The following is a 13226-nucleotide window of genomic DNA, read 5'->3' on the forward strand; positions in this document are numbered from 1 at the left end:
TCTGCTGTGTGTGTCTCATATTGCTTCAACAGCTTCTCTTGAGCTTTCTTTTTGCCACCTGGGGAGTACCAGATGTTCACTCCATACAAGTGCTTGGTTTAATAATCCCTGTAGTGTAGGCAGAGCTTTGGGGATGAAGAAACAGTTGTTCCAAATGTTGATTTCATTCAAAGAAGGGTCACACAGGCCAAACAAAGGGTGAAGAGACTGCAAATTGTAGCATGGTCAAGTAGCAAGGCAGCAAACAAATTATTCTCATTATTACAGTTGTGCATCTTGTTGGTGGGGGAAGGGAAGGAGATTCTGAGTATCCAAAATAGGGAGACTACTCACCATGCATGTAGGTTATTTTTTCTTGGAGGATATTAATTTTGAGGATTAAATGGAAGATGCTCCTTTTCAAACAAATATTGGTAAATCAAATAAACGTGTCTTTCTGCTATTTTCCAAGAAATGGGGAGAGCTGCAACTAAAATAGACATAACTGAGAAAACCATATTTTTATTGCCTATTATCCATGTACAAGTCTTTTGCTCATCTGTGCTTATGAGGTTTCCATAAAAATTATCAATATTGTCAAAGTTGATGCAGACCTTGCAAGTTTTCCCAGAGTTGTGATCATTGTGCCGTGCTCTCTCATGCCAATGATTACTGTGCCACACTCTTATAGAGGAAGGGAGATCCTTTTCCACAGTGTAGTACAGATTTAGTCTCTGTTCCTGTTCTCAGAAAAGCAGTTGTGTTTCTCTCTTGCAGTGACTGGGCAGCCCCACAAACACACCTTGTTCTAGAGGGAAATACAGTCCAAAACAACTTGTAACTAACCAGGGCAATCTCACAGGTCTGTGAACAACTTCTCAGCTGAAACCACAGAGCTGTCTGCATACCAGAACTTAAATAGACTGACCAGAATGACCAGGAGCAAGTGCTAAGGGAAGCCCCATGGGCAGACAACATACTTGTGAAGGAACTTGTTCCTGTTGATGATGACACACCTATTATCCACCTGCAAACCCACAAAAGCAGCATTACAACCAGGACTTAAGATGGGGGGTGATTCATATGGAAATGCAATTGTTTGTAGGAACAAGACACCTTGCCACAAAAAGAATCATGTAACACTCAATCTTGCCTTAAGAGAAATCCAAATACAAGTGGATGTTCTAATTAATTTGCCTCGGGCTATATTACCCTCCCCAGGAGGAGAAGAGGACAGTAATTAGGAGAAAAACAAAAAAGATGCTGAATATTAAATGCAGACCTTCCATTCATTCCTCAGTGCTGGGCAATGATTTCTTTCTCTCTTCCTCAGGTCCTTGTCATGCTGATAGCTCCACAGCTCAATATCCTGCCCTGCTGACAGAGAGCTGAGAGGCAGAAGCAAACAGAGGCATTTTGCACACAGAGGGTGAGACACCCATAGTTCAGTGCAGTTTCCATTATTCCAATGCAGATTTCCTCTCTTCAACTCTCTGGTCTCTAACATCTTAAGGGGTAAGGACATTGTGTAGCCATAACTCTGTTTTCTTGTGGTCTTCATTACTTGGAGACAGGACATAAATTATTTTTAAAATGCTGATTAAGTTATTTGTTCAGTCATTTCTTTCAAACAAAAGCATCTTTTTGGCTTATAACTTCCTTGATTACTGAGGAATGTAGTGCTCGTGACAGATGCCCAAGGCTGCAGATGGAGATGTGTGCTTAGGCCGTGTAGGGTGGTGTAGGGTTATAGCGTTCCCTCAGCACAGATCCGGAAGAACTGAGCAGCTGAAATGCTGAAGTCCACACCTGCAATCTGGCTCGGGGCCAGCCGGCTCGGGCAGACCACACTCACCTTGTTGGACCTTTGGCACTGGGGCTGATGCTGTCATTCATGCACTGAGCCGCACCGGCTTCGTGCCTGTGAGCCCCGAGGCTGGCAGAGATCTGCGTGATTTCTGGTCAGCCTGGTACACATTCCTGGAGCACGGACAACAACTGACAGTCCTGGCCGGCTCAAGAATCGCTGTGGGAAGAAAGGGAAGACAGTGTCCAGCTTTCACACAGCACTCTCCTACAGCGCTCAGAGGTGGGTGCCAGAGAACGGGGCTGAGCGGCCGCCCGTGGCTCCTGCGAGCCCTAACCCCGTTTCCCAGTGCCGGGAGGTGGCTGTGTGACAGAAGGACCTTTCTGGGTCTCCCCTCGAAGCTCCTCTCCCGACACCCAATATTTCCGTGAGCAGAGGGAATGCCCCCCCTCACCGGCACCTCAGCGTCCCACAGGGACTTTGCGCAGTGTCGCCCCACGATCTCCGCGAGGAGACCGGGCGCTCCGGTGGCCCGAGAGCCGGCGCGGGGCCGCGAGTTCTGAGGGCGGAGGGGGAAGCGGAGCCCCGGCCCGCCCCCGCCCGGCCCCTGCGGCCGCCCGCGGCCAAGTGCGCGGGGCGGAGCGGAGCGGCGGCGCCGGCCCCAGGAGCCGCAGAGAGCGCTGGCCCGGCGGCCCGCGGGGATGCTGCGCTACAGCTCCGGGCTCACGGTCACCGCCACCACCCCCCGGAGGCCGCCGGGCGACGGTGGCCGCTCCCGGCGGAAGGTGCGCGGGGCAGCGCGGGGGGAGGCGGGGAGGGGTCGCGGGGCAAAGCAGAGGTTTGACATCCCCCCTCGTGTAGTTACCTGCGGAGCGCCTTTCTCTTCCCCACCTCCCCCCTTTCCGTACTTTCGGTGTTTTCAGGTGAAGCTTGCGGTGTGCGAGAGCATCTTTTTTTGCGTTCTTTGTAGGTGAGGGGAAAGGAGGGGCTTTTGGGGAGTTCCGCAAGGCTTTTGTAGTTCTAGACCTGGCCTGTTCTGTAAACCTGCGAGGGAGGTGTACTTGTGTTGGAGACTTCCCCCGCATCCTTGAAACGTGCCTGGATATTTACAATTGCAAACTCGCCTATCCTATCATGAGAAAGCTCACCGTAATGATTTAGATGGCAATGGTAATTTAATTGTATAATCAGTTCCTCAAATGCAGATATGTAATTTTCTGATTTTTTTTAAAAAATCATAAATGCAGTAAGTAATAACCATGTATTAATCTGTTAGGCTTGTAAAAAGTTGTTAAAACTCAGGCAGATATGACAGGAATGCCTCTACAGCTGCCCAGCTTTAAATAACCCTTTTCTTGCTGCTGTTAACTACACTGTTATCATTGTGAATGTTGATTCCACATGTGAAGAAAGAAATCAAAATAAGTGATAATCTTACCCTTACCAAAAATACACCCATGTGACCATGCTGTTTCTTGAATGCAGTTATTGTTTTGATGCTTCAAAAATATGAGTTCTTAATTTAAAAACTGAAGAATGTTGTGTTGCTCTGATTTTACATGATAGTAAGAAGGTCAGAATGGCCTTCCTGACAAAAAGATCCCTGGTCTCCATAAAAAATGAAATTGTTCATGCATAAGAAAAATTATGGTGACTTGAAAATCATAGTTATGTTCCCTATATGTCTTCTGTGTTCCCATTGAGTTTCCCTCTTCTTGCATTTCTTAAAGAAGTTACAGTAAGGGAACTTCTGTTTAAGTGATAAGCTTCTTATTTTAATCCCCTTGATTGATTTCTTGGGAATGATGAACTGTATTTGATACATTCTTTTAAGAAGACTGGTAAAAATTTAATTTGTGACTACAACCCACTGGAAACTTGTCCCTTTTTTTAGTGAAGTGTGGCTCTCTTATCACGAGTTGTCAGAGGAGGGGAGAGAGACAGAATAACTGCTGAATAAATGAAAGATGTGTGTCACATTCCTGTGTGCCTGCGGTCACAGGGGAAGTGCCCTTTAATTGTGTGTAGAATCTCATGGCAGAGATTTCATAAATGGAGCAGGCTACTCAACAGATAAATGACCAAGGAAAGTACTTTCTTCTCTGCTTTTTAGGACTGAAACGAAACATGCACTGTTTTTCTGCTTTCACCTTCAAAGGTCTAAAGCCAACGCTGGTCTTTAGGCAAAGAGAGTGACTTTTGGCCATTGAGCTGATAGGGTAGTAGATAGTTACTCTACAAAAGTGTTATCCCCATTTCTTTTGTCAGTATCAACAATATTAAATTCTGGTGATGTTGAACTCCAGGGCTGCTTTGAAGTTAGATCAATACGGAACCATTTTCCTGTGGGGCTCCTGTAATATGCTTAGAGGCTGGTTGCTGGTAGAACAGCCTGTATTTTTCTGTTGCTCTACTAATAACTTTGGTTATTCTATAAGAGCATTGCTCATTAATTTAACAATTGATTGTAATGAAAAAATCTGTAATTATTTCAGCCCATAATTGATTCTGATTTATGCCTTTTTAGGTGCTTTGTTTTTTGGAACAGGGGAAGAAGAGGCTGAAGAGCATTACTTAAATTGAATCTGTCATCTGTATTTGTTTTAAGTTGCACCCTAGTGATTTGAGTAGGTTGGTAAACATACATGTGGATTGTGGATCTGGGCCATGGATTCTCAACACTTTAAACGAAGCTAGATTTTATTTTTTTTCTTAACTGCCATATTGCAGTAGTTCTCCTCTATGCTGTCCCACTAGCCTCCTAGAAATTGGGTAAAAAAGAGTGTTTTCACCTATTAGTTTTCATTGCAGTCAGGAAACTTCTGCTGTCTGGTGTTGTGTTGTGGGGAACCTGTTCAGTCTTTGTTTTCCTGTCTGTGCCTTTGTTTCACAAATGATGTCAGATGAGCTTTGGAAATGCCACTTATGGGTTGTTGGTGTCAAAAAGCCAGGAGTGAGCATAAAATGTTGGCACAATTGAGATTATTTATAATGCTGACTTGCCAAATCCACAGATGCTGTAAATTAAACAAAAGTTAGACAGTCTTGTAGGATTGTTAGAAAGGTACCTGGTTCTTCTTCTACCCAGTATTTATTTTTAAAAGTTAGGCTTACAAAGTTACAATGTCAATGACATAGAGGTAAGGTGGAAGTCATCTCTGTCCCTGTGTTTTCTCACTTGTTCTTACTGTCAGTAAGCAGATGAAGGAAATTTAATTGCAGCTCTTTCCCTGTTAGTTCTCATTCTCCTCCCCATTTTCTCTTTGCATTACCCAGTTTGTTTCTGGAAATTACTTTTTTCCTCAGTTGCACATTATCCTGCCACTGTTTGGCATTGAGTCGAGGCTCTTCCTGTTAGGATATCACTTCCATTTTAAGGCATCACTACAGCAGTGTTTGCTGTGGGAGGAGGGCTTGCTGTGATTTCCAAGTGAGCCTGCTTATTGATTTGGTCAAGTAAACTCACCGACAAATGGCACAGTGTGTTGTTCCTTCAGGAAGCCCTGCAGAGCAAGAATGGTGCCTGTGCAGTGTTCAGAACTGCTTCTGGGGGCTGGAGGAAAAAGCAGTGCCTGTTGTTTTTCCTTTCCAATCTCCGTAGTGTTTCTGAAGTTTAGCAGATGGGTCTGTAGTGCTGTCCTTAGGTAGAATGCATCATCTGGTGCCTAGAAGGAGCAGGACTGCATGGCTACTTTATACATTTGCTGCTGTTTCCCCAGGGAGGCTGAGGAAGTCCTATTGTTGTAAGCAACAGCAGAGTACAGCCTGTGTAAGTTTGTTCTAGCAACAAGCTGGGTGGTACTTTGCCATTGCTATTACGAGCCTTACTGGGCACAACTTCAAGGCATAAGAATCCTTATGATTGCCAATTGGGGTGGGGTGGGGTGGGGTAAGTGATTTGGGGGTAATAGATAAGGCAAGGTGAAAAGGGCAAGAAAAACAGCTTAAATGATGACAACCTTTTGATTGTGCAGTGGTTTTAGTCTCAACAAATGTTAATTTGCATTTCCAGCATAGATGTGATGACTTGACTGCCATCTATTCTGTGACTTCCTTCAAAGTAGCCCTGTAGCACCTGTGATGTGAAGGGCAGCCGTGGTTCACTCACTGGTGTACAGGTACAGGGATAATTGCAGATAATACAGGGAGATTCACAGTGCAGTGACTGTAAATAAGTTACAGTCACTGCACTGTGAATCTCTGTTGGCTATAATTAGCCTCGTACTGATTAATAGGCAAGTTATTAGCTTCAGAGAATCATACACAACCTCATTTCTCCTAACTTTGAGTTGCCAGTCATTATCTATTTCTAGTTATTTCAGGCATTTTTAATGCTTTGTCCTAGGAACATATTTATTCCTTTGTGTCCAGTTTTCCTTTGTTTGAAATCACTGTAAGAAAGGTTGGCCTCATCTATCACTTCCTGCACAGCACAAATTCACTTATATTTCCTATTTATGGCTCTGGTCTTTGTTTGCCTACATGGAGGAATGCCAGTCTGTGTTTCCTTTCTTGTTGTAAACAGGAATGTTTTAAGAGGAAAGAGCCCTAATAAGCTAATGGGAAGAAAGGGCACAAGGAAATAGATGAGGAAAGGTGATGTTAATTATCTTATGAATTAATGAGTTCCAAAGATGATAAATTTATTATTAATGTATCTGGATAACTAATCTGTAAGTAGGAAGTACTACCAGCTTCTGTAGTGAATGGAGACAGTCTGGTGTTCTTAGAACAAACGTAGTAGCCAATCAGTATCAAAAGCCAATGTACAAGGTTTCATAATTTTAAAATGCATTTAATTGTTTCAGTATTCTTTAGCAAATATGAAAGTGTAAACTGCTTTTAGTTTTTGGGGGCTTCATGTCACTTTGTGGCTTCTTGTTCTAGGTTTTCTAGCATATGGATGAATGATAAATTAACAGGGAGGAGGCCACTGCACAAAACATTGCTTTCACAGATATGTCTACAGAATAGGTTATATTTCACCTTGATCTTCTTATAGGCTTTTCCCCCCTTTTTATTCTTTATAATACAGACACATCTCCCATATTTTATAAGAATTTTATCTATATCAGGACACCGTTTCTTACTGGCCTTGTGGACATGAAAGACCAAACTGAGAGGAAGAAGGAAGACAGTACATACCATTTCTAAAACACAGCTGACAACATGCCAGTAGTCTAAATGCTATTGATTTGTTCTCTCAACAGATTTAAAGAAGTGCCAGAAGAAAAATAGTGACGTTGCAGATAGTTCTTCCATTTGTTTTTGCTTGGGAAGAAGAAAAGGTTAAAGCCTGTTTGAAAAGTTGAAAATGGTCTTTTGTCTGGAAACAGAAACTAGGGATCCTTGTTGTGGTGCTGAATAATGGTCTCTGAGGAAGTTGTATTGTAAAGAGGCTTGAAAATGCAGTCAAGGAAGCTTAAATGACTTAAAAGACAGTTGGAAGAAATTAATTGTAAATTAGTAACATTTGGGGTGTATTGGAAGGGCTTTCCTGCAGTGCTGTGAATGCAGTCAGCAGAACATAATTGCCATTTTCAAGGCAAAAAGAGGTGCTGTAATGACCAAGATACGAGCTGTTAGCTGGGACAAGTGCAGTGGGAAGGTGGGTGTGAGAGAGACACACATTGTGACTTCAGGAGAAACTGCAGAGATCTAGATCAGATGAGATGCTGGGCTGTAGAACAATAGTGATGATGGCCCACAGTAATCATGAAAGAGATGCTTCAGAGGTTTTCAGGAAGAGCTTTAAGAGCTCTCTTTGTTGCCAGCAGACAGCTGGATTTTATAGGAAGGTATTGTGCAGCTTTGAATTTGGACAGCATCATTTGCTATGCTCTGCTTAGGAATTAGAGTTGTTTTCCACAAAAATGTCTCATGAATAGGACCAAGACTGAATGTTTTCAACAAGTTTCTTGTATGAAATGTATTGCTTGGAAAACACCATTAAACTGAAGATGTCTCAGCCCAAAACAAGGCAAACTGCAGCTGCAGAAAGGTATCATGACTGCTGGCAAGAGTGGCTGCTCTAAAATCAGTTAGGAAACACCACCTCTTAACTTATTTTCTGAAGTGTTTTGAAGCTTTACAAACCATTGGTACATATCAGATTTCAGTAATACTCCTATTTCACGTGTAGTGGAGTTGCAGTATTGAGGCATGTACTTGGCTATATGCTGAAGAGAAGCATTTACTCTAAAATACACTCTGTGTTTCTAAATAATCCCTTTTGAAGAATAAAAGTATGCCAACTCAGCAAACAAAATGCAGAAAGTAGAAAATTATGTTCATTGTTCTGTTATCTCAGCTCTCAATGTCATTTATGAGTACCTAAGAACAATTTGTTGATTGAAATGGATTTTCACTATTTCAGGTATGTAATTATGGGGATGCCCTTAAATTATTTTTTGCCATCTAGAAACCCCTTTAGCCTTTAAAAAGAATATTTTGACAGCTGTGCAGTAGAAAACAGAAATAAGTAAGTTCAAAGTTGAATGTCAGTACAGTTCATTCTGTAAAGTAAATTATTAAAATCATTTTTGTAACACCTAAATCTTGTTCTTCTTTCAGATGAATGTGTGCAGGCTACGCTTAACAGTGCCACCTGATGAAGTGTCACAGCCTGAGCAGGGACCAAAGGAAACTGAGAGAAAGAAAAGTGTAAGTTTTAGGAATCATATTCTCTATAAATAAGAAATAAGCATTTCCCTACACAGATGTTGATATTTGTTGTTTTGGCAGCCCAAAGCCCAATCATCTTAGAAGATTTAAGAACATGTGGAAGGTCTTCAAGTTGGGTGTGAACTTTGAGTCTAAGCCTTGGAGTAAGTGATGACAAAACTGCATGTAAAATAGGACAGTGGTAAAGAAAAAACAGACATTGTAGGTGATTTATGACTGAGGTACCTTTAAAACTTGATTATTTCATATTTATATATCAAAGAGCAGGAAACTGTTACTGGGAACAGGGTCCTGTATTAAACAGTATCTTGATCAGGATCCTCTTGATCCTAAAAGAGGGTTTTATATTTCATGTAGGTGTAACAGTGTGCAAGATTTGAGTACTAATGTAGTTGGTGTGCTGGGGACATTGATATTTGTGTGTGTCAGCTAATTTTGGTAAAGGGTGATGTACAAATAAAAAATATCAAATAAAGAATTTAAGATTGTTCTGAAATGAAAGAGATTTGAAGGTTATGTGCTTAGAAGGGTTCAGAAGGGCATTTGCTTTGCAGAAGTGAATAGTGTGCACACAGAAAAAAATTTACAATCTGCTTTGGTGCAGAACTTGTTCTATAAGAGCTGTTTCACTGCAAGAGATGATGTTTCATTAGTCTTAAGGATGAAGACTAAAAAGAGAAGCTGGACAGGCTCCACAACTTCACCACATTTATACTTTGATAAACCAAAGTCAAAAAAGTTGGTGAAGTTTGCCAGGCTCAATGTCTGAATAGCAGTATGACAATAGGAAGAGAAACAATAGTATTTCTTAGTGATACTTAAAGGCAAAAATAACTGTAAAATTACTGAGAAAGGCAAACATTCTAAAGAATGCAAAGTAAAATGCTCAAGATAAGGAGTCCTTATCAGTAGTTTTTTTGTCCTGGAATCTTTTATACACTCAGGTTTTCACACACTGTCTGGCAGAGTACTTGGTTCTTCAGGATCTAGAAATGTTACAGAATAGATTAAATAGACTTTCATGCAAACTGAATTGGGCCCACCATTAAATAGTAATAATTCCTTTTGTACAGAGGTGTTTAGTTGTAGCACTTAGAGTAGCTTCTCTCTCAGTCTCTTGTCAGCTTGGATTTGATTGCAGCAACCCTCAGACTGGCTTAAGCTTATGGGCCCATTGCCCTAGGAGGAATCTGAGTTTGCTTATGAGGAGGATAGATATTTACTCATGCCTTACTCACTTTATGGTTCTGAGTAATGTGATAATGAGAAAGAATTGTTAAGGATTAGCATTGGACAATTTGTAGTTACTTTCTTACATGACCAATTTTTTTCTCTGTGGGACCTCATATTTAATGAGCTGTTATTTCCCCCATAGTACAAGTAAAGATAAGTGGGCTTTATATCAAAGAATGTTAAGGATATGAAGATAATAAATACATTATTTGGCTCAGTGTGCAAACCAATGATGTGTAAGAGATGGGTCCTTATTAGCTGAGACTAGAAAAAAATATATGCAATTTAAATATTGTATGTTCTGAGAAGTTTCTAAAGTTCAGTACTTTTAGACAATTGAAAGACTTATAAATTCAGATCTAGATGGGATCTACTCAGCCAATTTCATAGCAATGAAAAAACACTGAGGAATTGTGCCAACTACTTGTATTTTACAGTTTCTCTGTGATTAAAAAAAATACCCCACAGATAGTATAGCCATAGTGTATGGAAATAGCAACAAAAAAATCACTGCTCATGAACTGTTTTTTCCTCACGTCTCTTAAGCCAGACAGCAATGAATTACCTGTAGATTTTTATTGTCTGTGTTATTGATTGCTTTAGTCAAATTCATTTTACACTAACTTACAGTGCACACATGCCTCATGACTAGTCATGCTGTGATCCTTTTACTGAACAGGTTAATTTAAAAAAAAAAAAATCTAAAAACAATGTTCAGGTGTCTGCTAATCATCTGTGTTCAGTTGACTTCAGGTTAATGAAATTTCTTAAAGCACTTTGAGAACAAATTTTACAAATGTTAGATAATTCTCACACTGGCCTGTGAGAACTGTGCCCCGTTTTTGGAAATAGGGATAATTGAAATTAGGGAACTGCTTTTTTTCTACCTTGAACTTTACAATTTAAGGTCAAAAATCCATCTTCAGCAAAAATAATCAAATTTAACATCACAGCCCTTGTTGGAATCTAGAGTCCTATGCTGACTTTAATTGCTGACTCCTAAGAAAATGGGAATGGGAATGGAAGATGGGAAAAATGCTTTTGGTATTTAAAGTACATTAATGTGATTTACAGAAATGAACTGCAGGGGTAATGTCTGGGATTGCACAGTTTTTGCTGGATTGCTCAACCAAGTCAGGCAGTCAGCCTGGCTGCAGGTGCTCTCCTGTTTGGGCAGGACAAGTCTCTGCCTCTGCTGCTGAGGGAGGAGAGAAAAGACCTTGCAGTGTCAGAGGGAATGCCAGAAAACTATAAATACACCATGGTGTGACATTTGGTTGTAATCTGCTCTTTCAAATCTTTCACTAGAAGGAGGTGATTTTGAGCTGCCCTAATGAGACACGGTGACTGCTCGCTGTGTTTGTTGCTTTTCTGCGTGTCCCAGGCTCAGTACCATTTAGAGGTGCTTCAGTTGCAGAATCAGCTAATGAACCACATATCAGCTCTTTCCGGGGCTGATCCTCCCCATAACTTGTTTTACTGCTTGATGTCAGACCAGAAGTGGTTCTTTATCAGTTATGTTGGTGGCTCTTGCCATAGCCTTTTTCACTGGAGTCCAGACTTCTCATGAAATTTGTGCTTTATTTTGTTCAATCAGTATCAGTGCAGTAAATTTATAGATTAACTTTTTTACTGCTATGCATCCATGAAATAAAAATGAACCAGTGTAAGAGATTAAAATGAAGTGATGGATGTGGGTGCAACAGAATTGCTGCAGGCAATACTGTACTGGGTGGGCTCCCCCTGTCTTTTGTGAAAGGCTGGCAGATGGTACAGAGTTAGAGACTGAACTCAAAAACTGAAGGGGGAGTGAGTTTGTGTCAGGTTGGCTGTTTTATACTCATATTTAGGATATGATACCCTGAAAAAAGCATATGAGAACTTAACTCACAGGTAGAGACTAGTTGGTTGGGTTGTTTGAATTGTTAGTACTTTAGGTAGAGAGAATCACAAACTATTCTGATTCTGTTCCATGATTTCTGTCCATCATAGACAATGGGTGACAGTGTGAGGCTGTTTATTTCACCATGAAGTACAAAGGAATATTGTGCTTGTCAGATTGTGTGCAAAATCTGCATATCCTGAAGCCTCTCTTGTCTTGCTTAATAAAGGGCTATCAGACAATTGTAATGTCCCTGTTTGGGATTTGGCTTATTTTTATCCATCAGTCTCTTTTCTTCGCTGTCATGGTTAAATTTGGAAGTGTCATTGGAAGCTACAGCTAAGCTTTTGAGGGCAGAATGTGAAGATATGTATAGACAGACGTTTCTTTTTCATTTGGATATATAGACAAGAGAATGAAAATGAGATAACACTCTGGAAATTTGTGTCACTTTACTGTCTGTGGCTTTCAGCCAAGTTTGAGCAGTGTTTAGTCTTAAACTCAGTTTGATACTTTGGCTGCATATATCCTCAAACACTTCAATTTTCTTGGATTTTAAGCATCACAACTAAGAAGTGAAATTATTTTTACTTCCTAAGCAAGAATACAGAAGCATAGCAAACATTTTTTTTTTTTCCCCAGCAAAAAAAAAAGTAGGCTGTAAAGAAGCCAGAAGGGGAATTTGCTTCTGTACATCATGGTGAGAATCAAGCAGAAACTTGTGTCAGGCCTGGTTGAAGAATATGAGTGCAGTGAATGTGGGGCTGTGGTGCAGATGGAATCTAGGACAGTGCCTATTTTCTCTGCTGCTGCCAGCCCACTCCTGTCAGCAGAGCAGACCTTGTGCCTGAAAAAATGTGCTTTATCGGCTACAGGTGATGTTTCTGTTTCTCAGTCTCTCAGCACTGGTCACTTGATTTTTGCCATGTACTAATTAAGCAATACCTTTGTTAAAACCAGCACTTCATAAAAGTACAGAAAGAATTCCACTGACTCCTGAGGTTACTGCTGTATTTGCTGTATCTTAGTTCCCCAATGTGTAAGCACTGGCATTCTGTGTACAGATTTCATGGGTTAGATAAGACTTTGTATAATGTCTGGCACTTCTCTTTTGAGATGGACATCTAAATTCAACACCCAAGGAGCTTCAAAGTTGGAACAGTGATGCTTCTTGCATTCTTCATGATTTAAGAACACTCATGTCTGTTGTGGCATATTTTCCCTATTGTTACACTATTTTAATGTAAAACATTCCTACATATAACATGATTTTCATGGGCTGTAGAGGAATATGAAAAGATATAAAAACAGAACTACCTTTTGTCAGAGTTTTCTTGGTAAGTTTCATAGTAAGTTTTCTTGGTGAGCTCAATGTTATAAATGTGTAATTTTACTGAATAGACAATATGTAACCTCAGTAACAGCACGAATATTTTTGTTCCTTGTGTAACTAGTGAACAGGTAAAAGATAACTGGTTATTTTAGAAATGCCTGGAATGTGGCTATTAAGGAAAAGATAAAGCCTCCTTTAACTGATATAATTCTTGTTAAAAGTTTTTTGATGGTGTAGGTAAACAGAAGATCATGAGTCAGGAAAATTTCAAGGCCAAAGGGATACTTAACACAGAATTGTGTTAAGCA

At 40.5% G+C, this 13226-nt stretch overlaps 1 protein-coding gene across 2 annotated transcripts in view; it reads left to right on the top strand.

Moving 5' to 3' along the window:
• The first annotated feature begins 2402 nt into the window (after positions 1-2402).
• Positions 2403-13226, top strand: part of MYZAP (myocardial zonula adherens protein) — a 52588-nt gene continuing 41764 nt past the window's right edge. The window contains exons 1-2 of one of the 2 annotated variants that reach the window (XM_058846554.1): positions 2403-2571; positions 8360-8449. In XM_058846554.1, the coding sequence (XP_058702537.1) occupies positions 2488-2571; positions 8360-8449 (174 nt within the window). In that variant the 5' untranslated portion in view covers positions 2403-2487. The remainder of the gene's footprint in view (positions 2572-8359; positions 8450-13226) is intronic. The other variant, XM_058846555.1, reaches the window with a different exon arrangement.

Source organism: Poecile atricapillus, chromosome 11 (assembly GCF_030490865.1).
Source record: "Poecile atricapillus isolate bPoeAtr1 chromosome 11, bPoeAtr1.hap1, whole genome shotgun sequence".
NCBI classification, from domain to species: domain Eukaryota; kingdom Metazoa; phylum Chordata; class Aves; order Passeriformes; family Paridae; genus Poecile; species Poecile atricapillus.